At 35.3% G+C, this 19,515-nt stretch overlaps 2 protein-coding genes across 5 annotated transcripts; one reads left to right on the top strand and one right to left on the bottom strand.

Moving 5' to 3' along the window:
• Nucleotides 1-5,540, top strand: LOC140976336 (probable serine/threonine-protein kinase PIX13). 3 transcript variants are annotated; one of them, XM_073440425.1, is made up of 7 exons: nucleotides 1-103; nucleotides 238-380; nucleotides 870-1,195; nucleotides 2,193-2,328; nucleotides 2,417-2,559; nucleotides 3,032-3,155; nucleotides 3,616-4,391. In XM_073440425.1, the coding sequence occupies exons 2-7, from the start codon at nucleotides 311-313 to the stop codon at nucleotides 4,035-4,037; spliced, it is 1,221 nt and encodes a 406-aa protein (XP_073296526.1). In that variant the 5' UTR covers nucleotides 1-103; nucleotides 238-310; the 3' UTR covers nucleotides 4,038-4,391. The 3 variants fall into 3 exon arrangements, with proteins under 3 accessions (XP_073296526.1, XP_073296528.1, XP_073296527.1); XM_073440427.1 differs by adding an exon at nucleotides 5,340-5,540 and having other exon boundaries at nucleotides 41-380; nucleotides 3,616-4,063; XM_073440426.1 differs by adding an exon at nucleotides 5,296-5,540 and having other exon boundaries at nucleotides 41-380; nucleotides 3,616-4,063.
• A 979-nt stretch (nucleotides 5,541-6,519) lies between these two features.
• Nucleotides 6,520-19,443, bottom strand: LOC140976333 (phosphoinositide phosphatase SAC7-like). 2 transcript variants are annotated; one of them, XM_073440420.1, is made up of 21 exons: nucleotides 19,377-19,443; nucleotides 18,961-19,164; nucleotides 18,790-18,873; nucleotides 17,368-17,495; nucleotides 17,193-17,284; nucleotides 16,010-16,067; nucleotides 15,753-15,809; nucleotides 15,624-15,657; nucleotides 15,427-15,507; nucleotides 15,058-15,164; nucleotides 12,467-12,553; nucleotides 12,287-12,364; nucleotides 12,120-12,190; nucleotides 11,930-12,028; nucleotides 11,275-11,374; nucleotides 10,223-10,331; nucleotides 9,995-10,067; nucleotides 9,190-9,283; nucleotides 8,701-8,793; nucleotides 8,480-8,546; nucleotides 6,520-6,858 (listed from the first exon to the last, which is right to left on the bottom strand). In XM_073440420.1, exons 2-21 carry the CDS (start codon nucleotides 19,106-19,108, stop codon nucleotides 6,728-6,730), a joined length of 1,791 nt encoding a protein of 596 aa, XP_073296521.1. In that variant the 5' UTR covers nucleotides 19,109-19,164; nucleotides 19,377-19,443; the 3' UTR covers nucleotides 6,520-6,727. The 2 variants fall into 2 exon arrangements, with proteins under 2 accessions (XP_073296521.1, XP_073296520.1); XM_073440419.1 differs by having other exon boundaries at nucleotides 19,249-19,437.
• Between the last annotated feature and the right edge of the window lie 72 nt (nucleotides 19,444-19,515).

The following is a 19,515-nucleotide window of genomic DNA, read 5'->3' as shown; positions in this document are numbered from 1 at the left end:
CTTAAGTTGGGGGTCGACCTTATACCAAAAAAATGAGGACAAAAGTTTAAATAAAAACATTGCTCAACAGCAAGGAACCAATATATGCAATAATGGATTCGAGGTTCTAAAAAGGAAGCACCTTTACTGATTCTTATGTATATATATTTTATATACACACGCATGCATACAGAGAGATAGCAAGTGTTTTGTTTTGTTTTTTTTTTTGTTTAGCAACTATTTGTTTCTTTGTTTTAGCTGCTGCAAATGATGCTTGTTTTCTGAATCCCATTGAAATTTTTTTGTGGGATTTGGTTGGAGAGAGTTTCTGATGGGAAACTGCTTTGGATCCCAGCCTGCTGTTGACCCTAACCCGAGCTCCACGATACCCTCAACTCAAGGTGATAGTAGGAATCAATTTTTAGCTCAAATGCGTTCTTTCTTTTTTTCCGGGTCGTTGGAAAGTTCCTCGGACTTTAGTTGTATTTTAGCTTTGAAAAGGGATCAACCTCTTCTTGTTTTTGTTTTTGTTTTTGTTTTTACTTAAATCGATGCTTTTGTTGACTTGTTATTTTCTTGTTATTGCTTATCGCATTTTGGGGTTATCTTTAAATGTCTTACCTTTTTTTAACATGTTGTCCGGTTTTGATTTTAAGAATATAGACTGTGTGTCTCCACAAAGGGAGTCGACAATTTATTTAAGAGTTATCAGGTCTGTAATGGATTGTATTTATGGTGAAAGTCATGTATTTCGAAAAATTGCATGTAAATCGGGAAATTTTAAGTTCCAAGCTTGCTCTTGGACTCATGGTCTTGGTACTTGTGCTTTATTCAGATCAGAGTGAAATATTATGGTGAATTTGATATTTCCTGTGCGATATGTTATTTAGGGACATCTCGGAATTATAGTAGTGGTGGAGGTTTTTCTGCCACGAGTAGCAGTCCTGGCCAGTTTTCTGCTGCTTTGAGTGATGATTTGCATATGGTTGGAGAGATATTACCAGCTGCCTGTATGAAAATTTACAGCTATTCTGATTTGAAGAGTGCCACAAGGAATTTCAATCGTGATATGGTGTTGGGAGTTGGAGGTTTTGGGACTGTGTATAAGGGATGGGTAGATGAGAAGACCCTGGAGCCTTCTAAACTTGGAACTGGAGTTATAGTTGCTGTCAAGAAATTGAACTCAGGGAGTGTCCAAGGTTTTGATGAATGGCAGGTAATACAAATGCCAATGATAGATTGAAACATCTGCGTCATATAGTTGCTTTGTGTGTCTGGTTGTGATCATCACGTGACTCGATGGTCAAAAAGAGGACTATGGTGAATTAATCCCCAATTGAACTTTGATAAAGTTGCAACGGTGATTCATGTTAGATTGTTTGGTCTATTTGGACAGTCATTATATGCAGGTATTAATAATGAGAGTGGCCTCGACCCTGGTCCACTTTTTGCCTTAAGATCTCTTGTTGATTGCTCATCAAGTGCGTTAAATTTCAGAATATATTTTGCAATTACAGACTTGAACTTAAAAACAACGATTTATGTAACATTGTCCGGTTCAAGTGACTTTCATTCATTGACCAGTCACTATATGATATATGTAACTGCGCTGCTTTGAGACCCAATCTAACAGAACTTATACTTAAGGTCCATCCTGGTCTCCTTTATTTAGGTAATTTTTAATTAGCTCTCAAAGGTCTAAGTTAGCATGCAGGTGTCCATACATGAATTGATAAGAAAATCTATTAGAAATCTTTTACTTAATTGTTGTACTAACTATCTTATTGGGTTTGGGAAGCAAAAAAGTAAACAGTGAAAAAGAATAGCATTTCTATCCAATTCGTTTTTCAGAGGTAACAAACTAGATAATCATAAAATTTCTGCATCACTACTCTTCAAATGCCATTGTTTGTATCTATTGAAAACATGTTGAGCTGGATTTGATGGCATTATTTTATTTATTGAAGATTTCAATATTCATTTTAGTGCAAACCCGAGTACGTGAATATAATTGGCAGTAGTATGTGGTGTGTTGCTTTGGTGTATGTTTTGACTGATCTGTCTTAATTCATTTTTTGTCGCATGTTTGTTTTGTTGATTAAAAACGTATATGACATTGATGTATGATTAGTATTTTCTTTTGTATTCTTTCTCCATGTTATTGAATTCGGACGGCTTAGTTGATTCTTTCATCCCTTAATTTGAAAGTGCAGGCAGAAGTGAACTTTTTGGGAAGGTTATCACATCCTAACCTGGTGAAGCTCTTGGGATACTGTTGGGAAGATAAAGAGCTGCTACTTGTCTATGAGTTCATGCCAAGGGGAAGCCTGGAAAACCATCTTTTTAGAAGTAAGAACTTGTCTCTTTAATTAAGGGTAAGAAAGACCAGATAAGAAGGATTTGCTTAAGCCGAAATCTGTCTTGTTTGAAAATGCAGGGATTGCTGCCACAGAGCCATTATCCTGGGATTTACGTCTCAAAATAGCCATCGGAGCAGCAAGGGGCCTGGCTTTTTTGCATACCTCAGACAAGAAAGTCATTTACAGAGACTTTAAGGCCTCAAATATTCTTCTGGACGGGGTAAGATTCTAGCTAAGGTTTTTCTTCTATTTATTGAGGTTTTTCTTCTATTTCTTGATGGTCTTTTACCATGTGAAAACTAGTGTTGTGAATTTTGCATGTGTACTGATTGGGGCTGGGGTGGGAAGAACGCGTCCTTTCATGATACTCTGGTGAAAAAAATAAGTTGATGTGTGGGGCTTCTCTTAAAAGTTTCGCTGAAAATAATTCAATTTAGGGTGACAGCTCTTTTTGACACCCATTCTATTAAAGTAATTTCTTTAGGTTTATATCACCAGAGGGAAGACTCGTGTTCTGAAATGCCGATTCATGTCATTGTTTTCACTTTTGTACTAAATTCAATATATCAACTTTAAGGATCCATTAGTTTTTGCTTTTCCTATCACCCTCTGCCCTACGTACCTTTTCATTCATTTTTTTTTTCTGCGTGAAAGTTATAAGTTCTCCTGTGGTGTTTTTCTTGCTTTTATAGGGTTATAATGCAAAATTATCAGATTTTGGATTAGCGAAACTGGGGCCCTCTGGAGGGGATTCTCATGTAACAACCCGAATTATGGGAACACATGGATATGCTGCTCCTGAGTACATTGCTACGGGTAAGTGCCTGACTAGATCTCATGTTACATGTGTTGCTAATAGATGATTATACCGAGTAAAATTGTGACTAAAATTGAATGTGCTCGAAATTTCATGCTATAATCTTATGAAGTTCCGTGCAAAAACGAAAAATATCATGCTTTTAACATTATTCGTATTCTTTTTAGTTGCAGTCACTGCTTCACCATGAAATGTGCAGATTTGAGCGTTGGTAATGCTGTTGAATTTTTTACACATGCACCCCACTCTTGTCATCTTGTGTGACGCGAACTCAAAACTAAATTTTGAGAAACTGACGGCTTTACTACCGGGCGAATTGATTGGCAAAAATACTTTTACTAATTTGGTACTGCTATTGCCGTAGAAAAAATGTTTGCATTGTATTTTTGCTTTATGCGCATTTTTTCATTGCTACCGGACTCAGAAGCCCTGAATACATTTCCTGGATTTGAAAACCAGGGCATCTATACGTGAAGAGTGATGTGTATGGCTTTGGTGTGGTGCTGCTAGAGCTATTGACGGGCTTAAGAGCCCTAGACACGAGACGGCCAAGTGATCAGAAAATTTTGGCCGACTGGTTGAAACCCTCTCTTTCCAGTCGACGAAAAGCGTTGTCTCTTATTGATCCAAAAATGGAAGGGCAGTATTCATCTAAGGCCGCACTACTAGCCACTCAGCTCACTCTCAAATGCTTGGAACAAGAACCTAGAAAACGGCCAGCGATGAAGGAAGTTGTGGAGGGTTTGGAACAAATTGCATCTATGATAAAACACAGAGAATCTAAGAATACATCGAATCGTTCTTCTTCTCATCAACACGGGAAATCGGAAAAAACTCATATCTCGCCATATCATGGCACTGGAGTGGGAGCTAGAAGATGACCGAGCCCTTTTACTATGAGCCAGGCGTTGGTAGTTCTTGATTCAACAATTTACATGTGATTAGATGAGTTCTCTTTTTAAAATTGAAAGAAGCGAGAACAACTCTCAAGGCGCGTTTGAGTTGATGGAATAGGTGAACGATTGGACAATGAACAGGAGTTCGATTCTCCTGACCAACAGGACGAGTTTGTCACACATGGTTTGTGTAGTGTGTTTTACTTTGCTGAGGTGGTTTGCAGGCTATTGCGTTTGTGCAGAAGTTTACTCGGTTCATACCAAAAAGTAGCGTGCGACGTCTAAAAAAAAGAAGAAGAAAAAACGAGAACACATAATTCGATCAAAAGACCTACGTCTGCGATGCCACGTCAAGATATCAAGCATGTCTAATAAATTTGAGTAATTAAAATCAGATGCTTAGACAATAAAAATACTCCTAATCATAGGACACCTTTAAGATGAAGATATTTAGTAGATTTCTTTTGGTGAATACCACTAGACTTTAAAATTTCACTTAATCGGAGTCATTTTGAAATTGCAGATTATTCTCTCCTGATGAGCCAGGACACACTAAAGTTGAATATGCACCATCTGGAATGTTCTCACAAACTCGAATTTGTTGGCTTGAAATCAAACTCGTCACTGAATATTTTCAACGGAAAGTAGTGACAACTTATAATCTCTCAATTTTGCATTCCTATCACGTCTGCTACTTTGTCACTTGTCAACTCACGCAGCAAGAATAATAGCGGATCTTTTTAAGAAAATAGAATTTAAAATCAAATCTTACCAGTTATAAACATTTACTATCCAAAATATTTTAATAGAATTATGAAAATGTCAGAAAGATAGTAAGCAAATTTTCCATCAATCTCATGCATGTCGCACGTCCGCCAAGATAAAAAGGTAGAGGGTTTGGTGATCTATTTCAATGGATAGTTGATCATGGGCATGTTGAGGATTCGGAAACTTTTGTTCTGATTCGCTGGAGTTATGGATATAACACAATCTAGTGGTTTTCCTAAGATTCAAGATTGGGAGGATGTGTTAGCTCGTGCTAGAAGAACGAAAGCTCAATAGCATGTGTTCTTGGAAATACCAGTTGCTTATGGAACACAGCCCAGTTCACATCATTCCTAACAGCCACCATCTAATGGAATTCTAAAAGTTAATGTTGATGCAACCATCATTCAATCTTCGAACTTGTTCGGAGTGAGAATTGTGGGGCGTGACAACAATGATATTCTGATTTTGGCTTAAGGTTGGATTATTCATGGAGCTCTATCTTCTCTTCTCATATGGCAGAGATAATGGCAGCAAGGAGGGATTGAAGAAAGCAATCAACTCGGGATGGTCGAAGGTGATAATCGAGACAGACGCAACCCAGGTGGTGCGAGAAATCAGTGAGCTGCGTTCTCTCCTACTGAACCAATTGCCGAGCAAATACGCAGCCTAGTTTCAAGACTTTCGGAAGTAAAGATTCAACATTGCAGAAGTTGGGTGCAATAATTGTGTATGTTAAGTAGAGTAATTGAAACATGGTGTTTGAGTTGTTACAAGGTTTAAAAAACTTGAGTTATACAATTATCACAAGCTATATTTTTTGATAAAACGACAGCGTTAAATCCTATAATTTTAAAAGGTTTTATCCATATAAACATAACCTAATATTTTTTTTTTAAGATCGTAACCTAATAATTGAAGGTGGTAAAAATGTGGATTATTAAGGTTGTGTCATTTTGTTTGATTTTAATGTATAGAATTAATTTTATATTTGACCTAAATAATCTAGCAATTAACAAAGTATCATATTTTATTCCAACAACCCTTGAAAAATGTTTTTGCTTTATCGTTTTATTTCTTCGTTTCCTTTTCGTTTAGAAGGATATGGGCTAATTCTAATGCCACGAGGTAGAATGAAGTACTTAACCCAGACCCGATCCTATTAGTTCGAGTATAACACCAGACAAACGGATATTTGGTCGGGCTTTTAATATTAACCAAGCGGGTACGGGTCAGGTAACAAATCTTGTAGGATCCGACCCATTATATATTCGTATTAATATTGTTAGCTTGGGAGATAGTTTTATTGTCACTCTGCACCTATCTAAACTAGTATTTTTCTGGTTCAATGGATTTAGTGCCTTAAAAAAATCCGCTTCACTAATTTCTAGATATTATCCTCCTTCCCACACTTGAGCAATTTTGCATATATTTTTATATAAATTTATTGATTAAAATTTAAAGATGTCAATCAAACCCATTACTTGGGTATGGGTTGGGGCGGGTACAAGGAATGAGCTCTCAAATTTAAACCGAAGAAGGAATGACGAAGGATTAATAAATAAACTTTTTTTTTTATTATGACGATGACCAATAAGCGCCTTAGTGTCTCATACTCGGCTTCCTCAATTGATGCTTGCAGAGTATGCATCAAAAAGTGCAGTATAATCTTAAAAATGAATACAATTTTTTAATCAGGAGATTAATTTTTCAACACGACAATTTGGAAAAAAAATTTATATGTCCAAGATAAGCATTGAAATACAATAAAAGGCTAGTTAGTATATGTTAGATAACAACTAAGATGATAAGTGACTATATTTGAAATACAAAAAATAACAATAGAATTACCATGAACCTCGTTGTTAGCACTTGGTGTTGCAATTTCGTACGACATTGACTGATCAGAATCAACGCCTAGGTTGGTGCAGACGAGGACGATTACAGAATGTGCGACCATTGGTCCTCACGAATGCTGCTATACCCAAACTCATGCTTGCCCACATGATTGAAAACAATAAGTTCCACATGTTATATTGAACTGCAGACATATATACACGTAAAGAAATGAATTAGTGTAACTTCCAAGAGGAAATTAAGTAAATCATGACTCAATCAATTTGCAAATGGTTTTCAAATATGTAGCCGTAACTTTTTTACTGAACATGTGTATTGAGTCGTGCCTTTACATGCAACACATCTCTTATGATAGTAACTATAAAATTTAACAGTGACCCATAATCCATATTTACCAAAATACTAGTACATCTATGTACGCACATCTACATAATGTAGGAGGAACTAGATGTAGTTATAACTGTTAGAATAATATTTTTGTAACCATTTTCAGTGAAATCAAAATCTTAGAATTGTCAACTGCTGTATTTTCTTCGTATTTTGTTCTCAGCAAATTCAAGAGACTGAAGCTAAGCAAGGATTCTGGCTTAGACGTTCAATTTCGGATGAGATAAAAACAAGACTGGAGAATTGTCATAGATATTAAAGGATAAGAATATTTAGACAGCAAAGAGTCTGAATGAATTGAGCTATAGGACAAAGACTGTTAATGAACTCTGCTAGTTAGTAAGTCGTTACCAGTATAATACACAGTTAGTCACGGAATTAGTGTATACAATTAGATGATGTCAAGTGGAGCTTTTTTTGTGAATGTTGATGATTACTCATATCCGTCTATAAATAGCCAAAGAATTTCAGAGTTGAAAGCTAATGAAACAACCAACTAAAAGAATGATTCACGAGCAAACATAAATTATTCAAGCATGCATAAAATATTTAGTCTCTAAGCTGCGAAATCTGATACTGAGCTTAATTGTTCTAGGACTTAGAGATTTTACACCTCATTGATTATTGTGTAAAAAGTTTAAATCACTTTTATGTTGAGCTTTATAGAGATATAGTGATTCTTGGATCATTTTTGTCGACACAAACTTTTGTAACTGAGTGCAATACTGATTTAAAACCAGAAGTTGGTGGTTGGTACTTGCAAATTGTATGTAGCATTTGAGTCTTGCAAATTCAGGGATTGGTGAAGGCTTAGGAGATCGGTGTAGATCAAAGATTACCAGGAGATTCCTTGCTATTGGAAGAGAAAATGTAAAAAATTACTCACCATCAAACCTCTATAATATTGCGTTCTTTTTGTTGTTTTCAACATCATTACTTTACTGCTTTTATGATCGAATACATTTTAAGTTCCATACTGTTTCAAATACTTAATGAGTTTTCCGAGGATTAGTTTGAGTGTTTTTCACTCGTGTTGAATGAGCAAACTCAATCTAATTGCTCGTTGTTTTGTTGAAGATTGAACTTTTCAAGAATAGGTTATTGCAACTTGTGGCCCCTTCACCCCCAAATAACATTTCAACTGTACATCGACCCCGACAATGGTTTTGAAATGAGACACCTGTAGAGTTAGGACACACTTCTCCGAACAACTACGGGAACAAGTTTAAGATTTAATGGTAAAAAGATATAGTTGATTAGAGTACGAGGTCAAATAACATTTCAACTATACATCGATCCCAGCGTTGGTTTAGACAAAAGACACCTGTTTAGTTGGGACATACTTCTCCAAACAACTAAGGGAACAAGTTTAAGATTTTAATGGTAAAAAGATATAGTTGATAAGAGTGCCTTCTTACCTCGTCTAAGTGAAATTGTGGCAAAGAAGAACCCAGTCATAATCATCGACAAAGCTAGTGGAAACGACTGCAGAAATCGAATAGCATAATGCATTTTGATATGAAAAGGTATCATAAGAAAACTAGAGTGGAGTACCATCGTAATCAGAGGGAAACTAGATTTTTATCAATGCCTATGGAAGAAAAATGGGGTTAAGGTGGCAACTGTATGTATTGCTTACAGCTATAGCCTCAATGCCACCTTTCTGTGTTGTAGGGGGCATGCTTCGGGAAACAGAAACAATATAATGTCCTTGTAATAAATCAATTGCATCCTTTAGAAAAATGAAAGGAAAATCATCAGCATTTCAGATGAAAAATAAGTAAGACGAAAATTAAATTTCAGTGCCTAATAATTTTACGCCCAGAAATGTTTATGTTAAAAATGTAGGCGTAATTTGCTCATTTTTTTCTGAAAATGTGAAGCACAAATCCTACATACTTAGTGTTCAAAGAAAATTTTGAAAAAGAATCATTAACTTCCTGGAAGCATAATTTGTACACAAAAGAAGAAAGAACATCAATTGGAGAAATCCATCAATACCATGATGTAGAAAGATAAGAAGTCACTAGTACACTGTTAGATAATAAAACTGAATTCTACAATGATAGCTGAGGTACAACTTCAACAATCTGCAAGCCATAAATAACAGAGAGGCAAGTATGTAAACCTGCTTTGTGCCATCACAGAAGTTGTTTAAGTAGTAACGCATGAGAGCATTCCATCCATCTTTCATAATACCTTGCATTGTCCTATGCCCAAATCTGAATGTAAAGAAAACATCAACCTAGAAAAATAAATTTCACATTGTTGCCACATTAAAGTTAATGGTGAATCATAAAAAAGATACAGCAAATCAAATTTTGGTCAAAAAAGGAAATAAAAGTAAAGGGAGATGAAACATGTGAGAAAGGGTTCTGAAATGAACTGATTTATTTTTTATTCTCAAAACAAGTGCAAAACTCAAGCTGATTATTGAGATGTATCATCCACAAATAACTTTAGAACTTGCTTAGCCTGGTCAATTGTTCCAAAAATACAATGCTACTATTGTTGCTGCATTGGAAGTGAAAGAAAGTGACTAAGCATATAGCTAGCCCCACAGCCAGAGTTCCTAATGTGTACGAGATTCATATTCATGTAAGTCTCGGCATTCATTAATCCAAAGGGTGAGAGTTGTGGAACAAAATCGAAGTTCATTTTTAAAAAATATTCAGAATATTTAGTCAGAATCATCAAAATATTTCATGCGATTAATAAAAGCCAAGATACATTGAATGATTGTTAACTTAAGACATTTGTTTATGAGAGTGGTTCCATGGATCAACAAGAAACGGAGCAGAACTAACAGCTTCTCTGCCAATTTACTCGTCATATATGACAAATAAACATCAATGCTTCTCCGAAACACAGTCAAAAATCAAGTCAAGTCATAAAGAATAACATTTAAATAGATATAACTCAATAAAGTATACCTGACAAAATCTCCTTTTAAAGCTGGAGTACCAGAGTACTGAATGCTTATATCATCCCCATGGTCGGCCCACACTGAAAAGTAAATTTCAAGCAAGAGAAATGTGCGAGAAGAATAAGCCATCAATAATATGAGGAAAACATCAGTATCAAATCCCCACAATTGCCAGTGAAGCTAATGAAAATTAGTAAGTCATTAAAAAAATTATTAAAGTTAAAGCAGTACTGACAAATTTTGAAGTTTTCATCAAAATTCGGATGCGTAGCAATGGTTTCTTCAGCGCTAAAAATACCAAGTCTGCGAAGTTGAAACTCAAGCATTTTACGCGCTATCATGCTCTGCAAACAATAAAAAATGATGAAAAAAGATTTTGCTGAAAGCTATTGAACAACAGAATTTTATCCGTAGGTATTAACTGTATTAGATTACGAATGACATCCTCTACAGAAACAAAATAGAAGTTGACGTTCAAGCTAAGCCATTCCACTAGATTATCTGTCAATATTTTATCGATGGACAAATGCATAATTAATGTAATTAGCAGACTGCAAACTGCAGCCTAGTTATAATTTGTCGGTGGTTGTCGTTAAGAGTATAACTGGCACCAGTAATGATTTTCTTTTGACCCATAAAAGAGAACCCACACCAAGTCTCTATTCATTTCAATAGTAGGGGGAGATGATGATCTTCACAGATATTGCACGTGTCACATGCTCTTATTTCCATCCATCAAAGTACAACTTAGTTCCATGGTTGTAACTTGACTTCGTATTCCAAGTTGCACAATATTCCTTACCTTCGCGGGGAGTTCCCCCGACAATTAAATCAGAACTTGTCCCAAGCCCAGCAGGGAGCTCTAAAAAATAACTAATATGAAAATTGTTCCAATTCTATAAATGATGCCTCTCAAACTAGTGGGACTCAACGAATTTGCAACCTCACACATAGAATGTTTATGTTCAGACCCTCACACTATTTTCTCCTGCGTAACATTCTTACGCTTACAAAGAAGGAAAAATATGTATCGTGGTTTCCTCATAAACAATGGATATCAATTGTTCACATTCTTTTTTAGAACAAAAAAGAGCATGCTAAAAACATCTCAGAGAAATTGGGCAGTGCTGATTTTTATTTTCTGGTCTTTGCGGATATTTTTCATCTCTCTTCAAATAAGTGGTAAAAGAAAGCCCTGGAAAAGACAAGTAATTTCCTACCCTGCAGCATTTGTACGAGCTCACATTCAAAAATTAAGTTTCAAGTCAAAAGAAAAACAAATTATACCTGGGTGACATTTGTACGGTCCAAACAGTCAATGCAATTTGTCCTCACAATTCCAACTTGCCCCTCAACTTTCTCCCCCTTTTCATTTAACAAAAGATACCTATCATCCCCAATAATTCCACAAAGAATTTGAGCAACACAACCATATAATCTGATATCAGACAATGACTAAATGCTGAGTGTTGGCAAGTTCCTATTTTTCTTTATATAACCAAGGCAAAACTCAGTAAGTACGTCCAATATTTTAAAAAAGGTTCCATATACTCTACGAAGCAATCCCATATTTCAAAAGAATTAATAAGAACTGTCCATAACATTATTCACCTAATGAATATGGTGATTATGTATTTGATGGAGTTCGTTGAATACGGTGTAAATTGTAGATAAAGCAAATTGTTTTCGTGTTGGAAATGAGAATAAGATATTTAATTTTTGTTAATGAAATCCTTGATTTTATGGAGTGTCAATGTTGGTTTTTCCTATTTTGATGCATTGGTCAATTTATGGGAGACTCCTATATACAGTGCAGTTTATTTCATCCAAAAAACAGAAAACCATTCCTTCCTTCTCAAAATACTTAAATCACAATTTGAGATAAAGTATACAGACAATCTATGGAGCAAAAATTATCTGTTTCTTTGGAATGGAGAAATACCTGTTTTTAATGAGAAAATCCTCACTTTGATCATAAAGAATGGAAAGGCGTTCAAAATGAACATGGCCGCATACTTTATGAAAATCGAAGTGAAGATATCTGCAGAACATTACAAAGTTTTGGAAAAAGTCAGATGGCATTAATGTGATCATTGGATGGTAAATTGACAAGATTGGTCAAGCACATCTACCTTACATCATCACTAGCAACTTTTTGCATTGCATCACCAAACTTTTCACATAAGCGTCCCTCACCTCCATGCTGTTAAAAGTTTAGAAGAAAAGGACAATATACCGAGAATAACAGCACACAAATATATTGCATGGAAGTTATAAATGACATGGACGAGTTTGGTACCTTATTGACAAGATCAACTGCTAGAACATTTCCATATTTCTTCCTTAGATCCAAAAAATGTCGCTCAACTACTCTATGCTACAGATGTTGAGTACCGGAAGAAATTAGCTAAGCAGAAAAAATACATCACTAATATGTATAGTTAAGATTTCAGAACATTAAAATCTGGAGACTACTCACTGCTTCCTCAGGTGTCACAATTTCAAATTTAGGCTTGCATGTCAGATCAACAACTTGATCCCAAAGTAATGGGATTGACCCTCGAACCTACAAGAACAAATTACCCAAAAAAATGATGTAATGCATCAGTAAAGGACAATAAAATTTAGAAAAATGAATGAACTTAAAAAATTGAACAGTTATTATTCATAAACACAAAATGATAAGCACATCATATATGATCACTATATTCAGCTCCTACTAACAGGAGGACCCGATGTACTAGTAAGAGGATTTTATATAAAGTTTTGAATTTTTTTGGTATAATCATGCCCCAGGCTCAGGCCCGCGCAAGCAAGTGCCTTGTATTTGTCTTTACATTAAGAAATTGTTAACTCAAGTTGTTATATGAGTCCATTAAAACTATTTTAAACTCTTATTCTCAACCAATGTGGACAAGGGCATCATAATCACCCCTCATTCAGAACTTGACGTTCTATTGCCGCCTAACAGACCGATCCACCATTGTCGGGAATTTAAAGGAAGGCGGCTTCTACAATTTCAAGATGTGGCTCTCGTGAATGTAGCAATTTGCCCTGCCGGTTTAAGATGCCAGCTCGCATTCACGTTGCACATTGTCCCGAGGGTTCAATAGGCCCATTCACGTGGCAAATTCTCGAGGGTTCAATAGGCCAGTTCTCATTCACGTAGCACTTTGTCCTGCAAGTTCAATAGGTCAGCTCTCATACATGTAGCACTTACCTCTTGGTGTATTTCTGTTGGTGTTCATCTCTAATACCATTCTATCATGCATCAACCCAGGCCAGTGCAGGTGCGGCTACAATGAGTTCATGTAGCAACTACTTTGTTTTCGTATTCGTCCTCACTTTATTAACCCAAGGGGCTAGGAGTCCATTACAACCACTTATAAACCATTTTAAACTCTTATTTTCAACCAACGTGGGACAAAGGCATCATGCGTATGAGGTCAATTAATTCATAAAATTATTTATATAATCAAGGGTAGCAAATGGATGCGCAACCACAAACATCTTCCTTTGGTGATTGAAAAGTGGGTAAGGTCAGATAGAGGTTGTCAAATCATTGAATCACTCAACTTTATGCTTTTGTGACATTTTACATTTCAAAATAGGTCCCTGTTTAGGCAAACACGCATAAAATGAATGTGTGCTTTGTAGGAAGCAAATTGCATTACTTGTAACATAATTAATCATACTAAGAAATTACACCATTACACGCAAGTCATAAGCAACCTACTAGAACCCATGCTCGTTCCAAATAACCAGGGATTAGATCCAATTTTTATGATATCTTTTCGCAATCTAAAAACCAGGTCTGACAATGGTTCGAAAATCGATAGTTCTAGTTCTAGAACAGACGGTTCCGATTTTAATGTAAGGTGGAACAAAAACCAAATGGCTTGGATATGGTTTTTGTTCTGGTTCCTAACGATTTTTATTCCTATTTAGTTACGGTTTGATTTCATTTTGACTGAAACTTACTCATTTGAGTTTTAAAGGTCAAGGAAAAAAATAGGGATATAATTCATAAAGGTAATCAAACTAACTAAACTAATTGTTTGGTCATTATATTATAAAATATCATGAATATTTAATGTTTTGCTAACAATGAATAAAAATAAAGATTGAATTGAATTATATAAACTGAGTATTNACGGTTACAGATATTGTTCCACACAGTTGCAGTTTCGATTTCTTATGTTTACGATTCAGAATCGAACCATAAGTCCTCATTTCCAGTTTCCGTTTTGGAACCGAACAAAAAAAGGTTTTAGTTTCAATTTTTAAGAGATGGATCAGTTTCAGATTATGATTCCGATAAAAACCACAGTTGGGTCTACTAAAGAGTGTATCTTCATCCATATATTTTGTTATTGGGTATAAGTAGGTAGATGGTTGTTGATCGGTTGATCCATATCATCACCCATACATAATGATAATTAAAGTCCATCTAATAAATAAAAATAAGATGAATAACATATGTTTCACTTTCAGGACCGAGAATGGCATTCCGAGGATAACTACCATAATTAATGATTTTGCGAATTTGCAAGATATATGAAGGTGATTTCACATTAGAGGAAAAAACCTTCAGTAGGTAAAATATTAAGCTATCAGAATCATTGACACTTGGGTTCATCATGTGACACTAAATTTTTTATTTCGGATTTGTGCCATCAACTAACATATCTGATCAGAAACAATGCTATATGAGGACTTCGAAATCAAATAGGATATATTCTTTTCATTCCTCGCGAGCCACTTAAGGTCCGACACTCAATACTAATGCCTTCGTTTAAAGGCACTTAGCCAGCCAGTGCTATATTTTATGTAAAACAAGAGTCTTATCCTGGTGATGTATGTACAATCCAGAAATTAATATTGCAATTAATTTTTTTTTAAAAAAAAATCCACATCCGAAGTATGAACAATATAATGTCGAAATGAAGCAAAATAAAATATAGTCAAACATCTCAGCTCTAAAATAGTTAATTTCAGCCTCTAAATTTACTAACATAACAATGACATTTTCAACACCATAAATTCATTAAAGAACTATGAGGAGACCACCTGAATAAATGATGCAGTGTACCCATTCAGTTGCATGATTTGTTCGGTTTCCACAAAGTTTGCAACAAAACCATCAGAATCAGCTCCTCTTCTCCACATGCGGGTGCCTTCGGAGAGAGGCAAAATTGGAACCACGGGAAATATAAGACATCATGTAAACTAAACAAAAGACTGAAGAATGTGTATATGAGACAAATCACACAATATACCACCGAAAAGATTTAATGGAATTTCACATACAACTAACAAAATATCCACAGCACCTTTGTGAAGGTCTAATGGGCAATAAACAATAAAACACATCAAATAAGAGGGGAAGTGGATGGAGGTGGAGGCGCAAGGCTATGAGAAATACAGTTGCCTCGATACCTGTTCTCCTTGTGCATCTTCGTGCAATCAGTGTAACATCAAGGATATCTTTCACAATGGCAGTCTGGAAGTTTTGAAAACCTGATGACCAATTAAGGCTAAACTTCATGAGCAAAGATTGATGATATGGATTATGGACTGTATGGTATGATGAGCCAAATGAAATAAGGTAAAACGAGATGAACTATAAAGGATACTGCCTTGCATAATAGGAAGTAAGTATGGGTCAAGCTGCATAAGGCAATAGCATATCAGTTAGTATAATATCAAAAGGATGTTTCCTGTGAAAGAATATATAACTAATTTAATTCAATTGGAAAGCTGACCTTTTTATCTATAAGCACTTCCAACATATAGCTATTCCAAAGAAATCTAGGATCTGCCTGTAAAAAAATTTTAGTCGCCATGTTGATGTTTGAGACACTAAATGCCACACACGTAGCAACAGTGAAATAAGGCCAATAAAACAAAGATATATGAGGACTAGAAGCTAGTGAGTGTGATCTAGAAGCTAATGAGTGTGATCTACATTTTTTACAGTCAATGGAACACAAGCATATCGTAATGTTGAGAAAACACATACTTGTCTCCAGAGAGGAAGCAACTTCGATTCGTCACCCAAATCATGCAACCGCTGAGAACTGCAGGATAAGTCAAAATTTATAAACTTAAAATAATTGCTAAAAGTATCAACACGTGTTTCAGATATTAATAACAAAAATCTTTAGAGCCCTGTAATCCCATAAATAAAAGGAAAAAACTTTGAAAATAGAAGATTATACCAGATAAATACCTCAGCAAAAACAAATTAAAATATTATGCATGAGAGGAATTAGGCAATACTTAACCAAGTAGCAAACTCGCATGCACAAGAAATAGTCATCTTCTATGTCAAAAAGAAAGAAAGGAAACTGTGTTTACTTTAATCCTATCAACTCCTTCAACTTAAAGTAAAGGCATTATGTAAGAAAAAGTAGTGGGATGAGTATAGTTGTTTGCAACTATCATATTCTTCACAACATAAACGATGGCCTAGGAAACAAACAAAAAGCATCATCAATGATGAATAATATGTTCCCGTTTTCTCTTTCTTACAAATGAATTGTTTAGAAATTACTTTTTCTAGAGAGTTCATTGGCAAAATTTGGCTAAACCGATTCTCTTGCAATTGAGTGGTCAGCTTAGTGGCTGTGATTGAGCGAGAGAGAGAGAGAGAGAGAAGTGATTTGGCCTTAAATCTGAAAAACTTATACAAACTATCCCAGAACTGAAAAATAATACTGTAATACCAAATAAATATTTAACTGCATATAATTCTTGGTATTAGCTTTTTACAAACACCTGCCCAGTTAATGGGTTCCACATTTAGCCATTCAAGTAGGAAGCACACATACCTTTGGGGAAGGTTATAAAATCATGAAAATAAACAGCTAGAATTTCCCTACAAGATTTGATAATTAAATAAAATATTAAGAATCATTCACCATCTGATTGATGGTGGAAACTGTCAAGTTGTTTATCCAAATCTTTAAATCCTATTATATACTATTTAGTCATCTATAATGTTCGGTGCATACTATCTTTTTGTTTTGGTAATTAATGTAATCTAGAATTTGCACCCAATCTTTCACAAATAGACATGCATTATCAGTTGCAATCCTAATCCAAGCCATCTTTTTAACATGCTATGACGATTTTTGCTATGTGCCAATGATGAGGAAATTGCTCACAGGAAATTTGTTGGAAACACATTTATGATGTGATACCTCAATGTTATATTCACATCATAGGAAAAATATAGACCATTAGTCCCCTCAGCAACTTTTAGCAAGTGCGAAAACTCGCTCTCCATCTTTTTCTGGACAAGAAAAGGTTCTCAGTAATGGAAACAACATACTTATGCTTCAAACATGAAATGAAAAACCTTGGTTATTTATAAACCTGTTCTTCCGGAGAATTCTTGAGAGAACTATCACAAGGTAAAACCTTCATTGAATTAATTTTAAAGATAGGGTAACCCAAATAAGATCCAACACATTCACGTTCAGTGATCACGAACAAATATGACCCTGGAAAAGTAAGAGATATTACCACTGAGATTATGGAAACAAATATCTAAACCTTCAAGAAACAAAATGACAAAGTTTGGGAATTTCTATTTTACTATTTACAGAAAAATCTTATCTTTGTGGCTGTCACACGAAAAGTAGAAACAATATCACATGTATTTCTACAGAACTTTTCATTGTGGATTTATTAAAATTCTTTACAGTTCCCATCTAATCCTCAAACTTACTATTCTAAACTAGGATTTTCTTCTTTATAGTAAAACCGAGATGAAGATATTCTAACCTCACAGAAAAAGTTTAGCTTTGGAAAAACAATCTTCAATAATTTAATATGAAAAAATATATCAAACCAACTGGCATTAATGAATACATCATATTTGGTTATTATTTTCAATAGACAATTGTTTCCCTAAGTTCAAATAATATATGGAACAGATTCATGTTGGTTTATTGGCATCAAACAGAAGGTGACACAGGGTCTTGTATGAAGAGGGAAAAGCTTTTAAAAGGGTACTGGATTTAGTAAATAATAATTTTATGGCAGACAAGCAGGAGGCAACGAGGAAGAAACCAGCAGGAAGAATAATGGTCAGCAATAATTTCCCTAAAATCTCCAAGCCATTTCTTACACCTCCCAGCTCTTAATTGAAAAACATGGCATCCTGCTGTAGTCATCAACCCAATAATTAGCCTCCACCTCCATTCCCAATGCTGAAGAAGCACCTTTTTCCCCTTCCGATCTATGTCATTCTCGCTTTGTCCTAGCAGCAATGGTGTCAATGGCTATAATAGTGACTAGAGGAAATTTCCAAATTCCAATGCGTGACTTTCCAGCTCACTCAGATTTATCACATCAATAGAAAGCCCGTAGATGAAATAGATTGCATGAGGATATAAAAATGTCACTTAAAGGGATTGAAACCTCCCAGAATAAAACATCCTTGCAAAAATCTGATGATAGACTCACCTACCAAACAATGGGTATAATTTCTTCATATAATATGAGATTACATCCTTTACACCATCATGTGGGAAAAGAAACTCAACCACCCATCTTGATCCTAAACAAATTCACCCTTCAAGTACCTAACTCAAATTTTCAGCAAACTGATGAACAAAGTGTGATACTAAAAAGGAACAAGGACCTTCATCAATAATAATCTATGCATCATGCCTCATGGCACGATATAGGGGAAACAAACCATTTGAGCATCCATCCAGATGATCCGAGAGGACAAAGGAAACGAGCTCGACGCACAATATCATTCATCGCTTAATAAAGCTTAAAACTTACCAGCCACTAGCTTGAGCATCCCAATCACGCCAAAGATGGTCCGAATTTGAGGAACGCGAAGCGAGCTGCACTGAGGTATTTCATCTACACAACAACCATCGGAAAATAAAATCAGTATGCAACTACAAACAACAAAAGGAAAAAAATGTTGTAGAAAAATCATAGTATTACCGATAAGCTTCATGGAGCCGTCGAAGCAACTGATTGCCAAAAAGGAGGCTGAAGATCCATCAGTAGGCTCGATCACGTATTGATCCGGGAATTCCCACAGCCGCATTCTGTTGTACAGCTTCTGGGCAGGATCAGCCTTCTCCATCATTATCAGTATTAAAAGTGAAAACCCAGTTCAGCACAAATTCAAATCGATTCGATCACCTGCCATAAAACAAATCTTGGAACAATTAAAAACAGAAACCATTAAAAGGAATGAAATTTGAAGATTTCAGAGGAGGCGCTTGCCTAACAGCGAGGGAGCACGTAGAAGGGAATTCGAAGGAATAGAGAAGTATGGAAATTGAATAGAGAACGAGTCAAATGAAGAAATTGGAAATGGCGGTATGAAAACTGAATTAACAGAAACGCCGTACTCGTTGCTATTATTGTTGTTCTTCCATTGCATGCTTTATTTCCTTTCAGTCTAGATATATTATTTTTTATTTTTGATAACATTGACGTGTTTGGTGTAAGCTTTTATTTTTGATAACGTATCTAATACTAGTCTAGCTT

This window comes from Primulina huaijiensis, chromosome 5 (assembly GCF_012295235.1).
Source record: "Primulina huaijiensis isolate GDHJ02 chromosome 5, ASM1229523v2, whole genome shotgun sequence".
In the NCBI taxonomy this organism is placed as follows: Eukaryota; Viridiplantae; Streptophyta; class Magnoliopsida; order Lamiales; family Gesneriaceae; genus Primulina; species Primulina huaijiensis.
This window is presented reverse-complemented; position numbering and strand designations above follow the sequence as displayed.

What these genes read in the sequence shown, in the direction of transcription:
- LOC140976336 (XM_073440427.1), top strand. Translation starts at nt 311, where the DNA reads ATGGGAAACTGCTTTGGATCCCAGCCTGCTGTTGACCCTAACCCGAGC. An exon ending in GGAAAACCATCTTTTTAGAA is followed by an intron (nt 2,329 to 2,416) that starts GTAAGAACTTGT and finishes TTGAAAATGCAG; the next exon opens with GGATTGCTGCCACAGAGCCA. An exon ending in CAAATATTCTTCTGGACGGG is followed by an intron (nt 2,560 to 3,031) that starts GTAAGATTCTAG and finishes TTGCTTTTATAG; the next exon opens with GGTTATAATGCAAAATTATC.
- LOC140976333 (XM_073440420.1), bottom strand. Translation starts at nt 19,108, where the DNA reads ATGATGGAGAAGGCTGATCCTGCCCAGAAGCTGTACAACAGAATGCGG. An exon ending in ACACTGCATCATTTATTCAG is followed by an intron (nt 12,554 to 15,057) that starts GTGGTCTCCTCA and finishes TTGTTCTTGTAG; the next exon opens with GTTCGAGGGTCAATCCCATT. An exon ending in ACCGTACAAATGTCACCCAG is followed by an intron (nt 10,332 to 11,274) that starts GTATAATTTGTT and finishes TATTGTTTGCAG; the next exon opens with AGCATGATAGCGCGTAAAAT.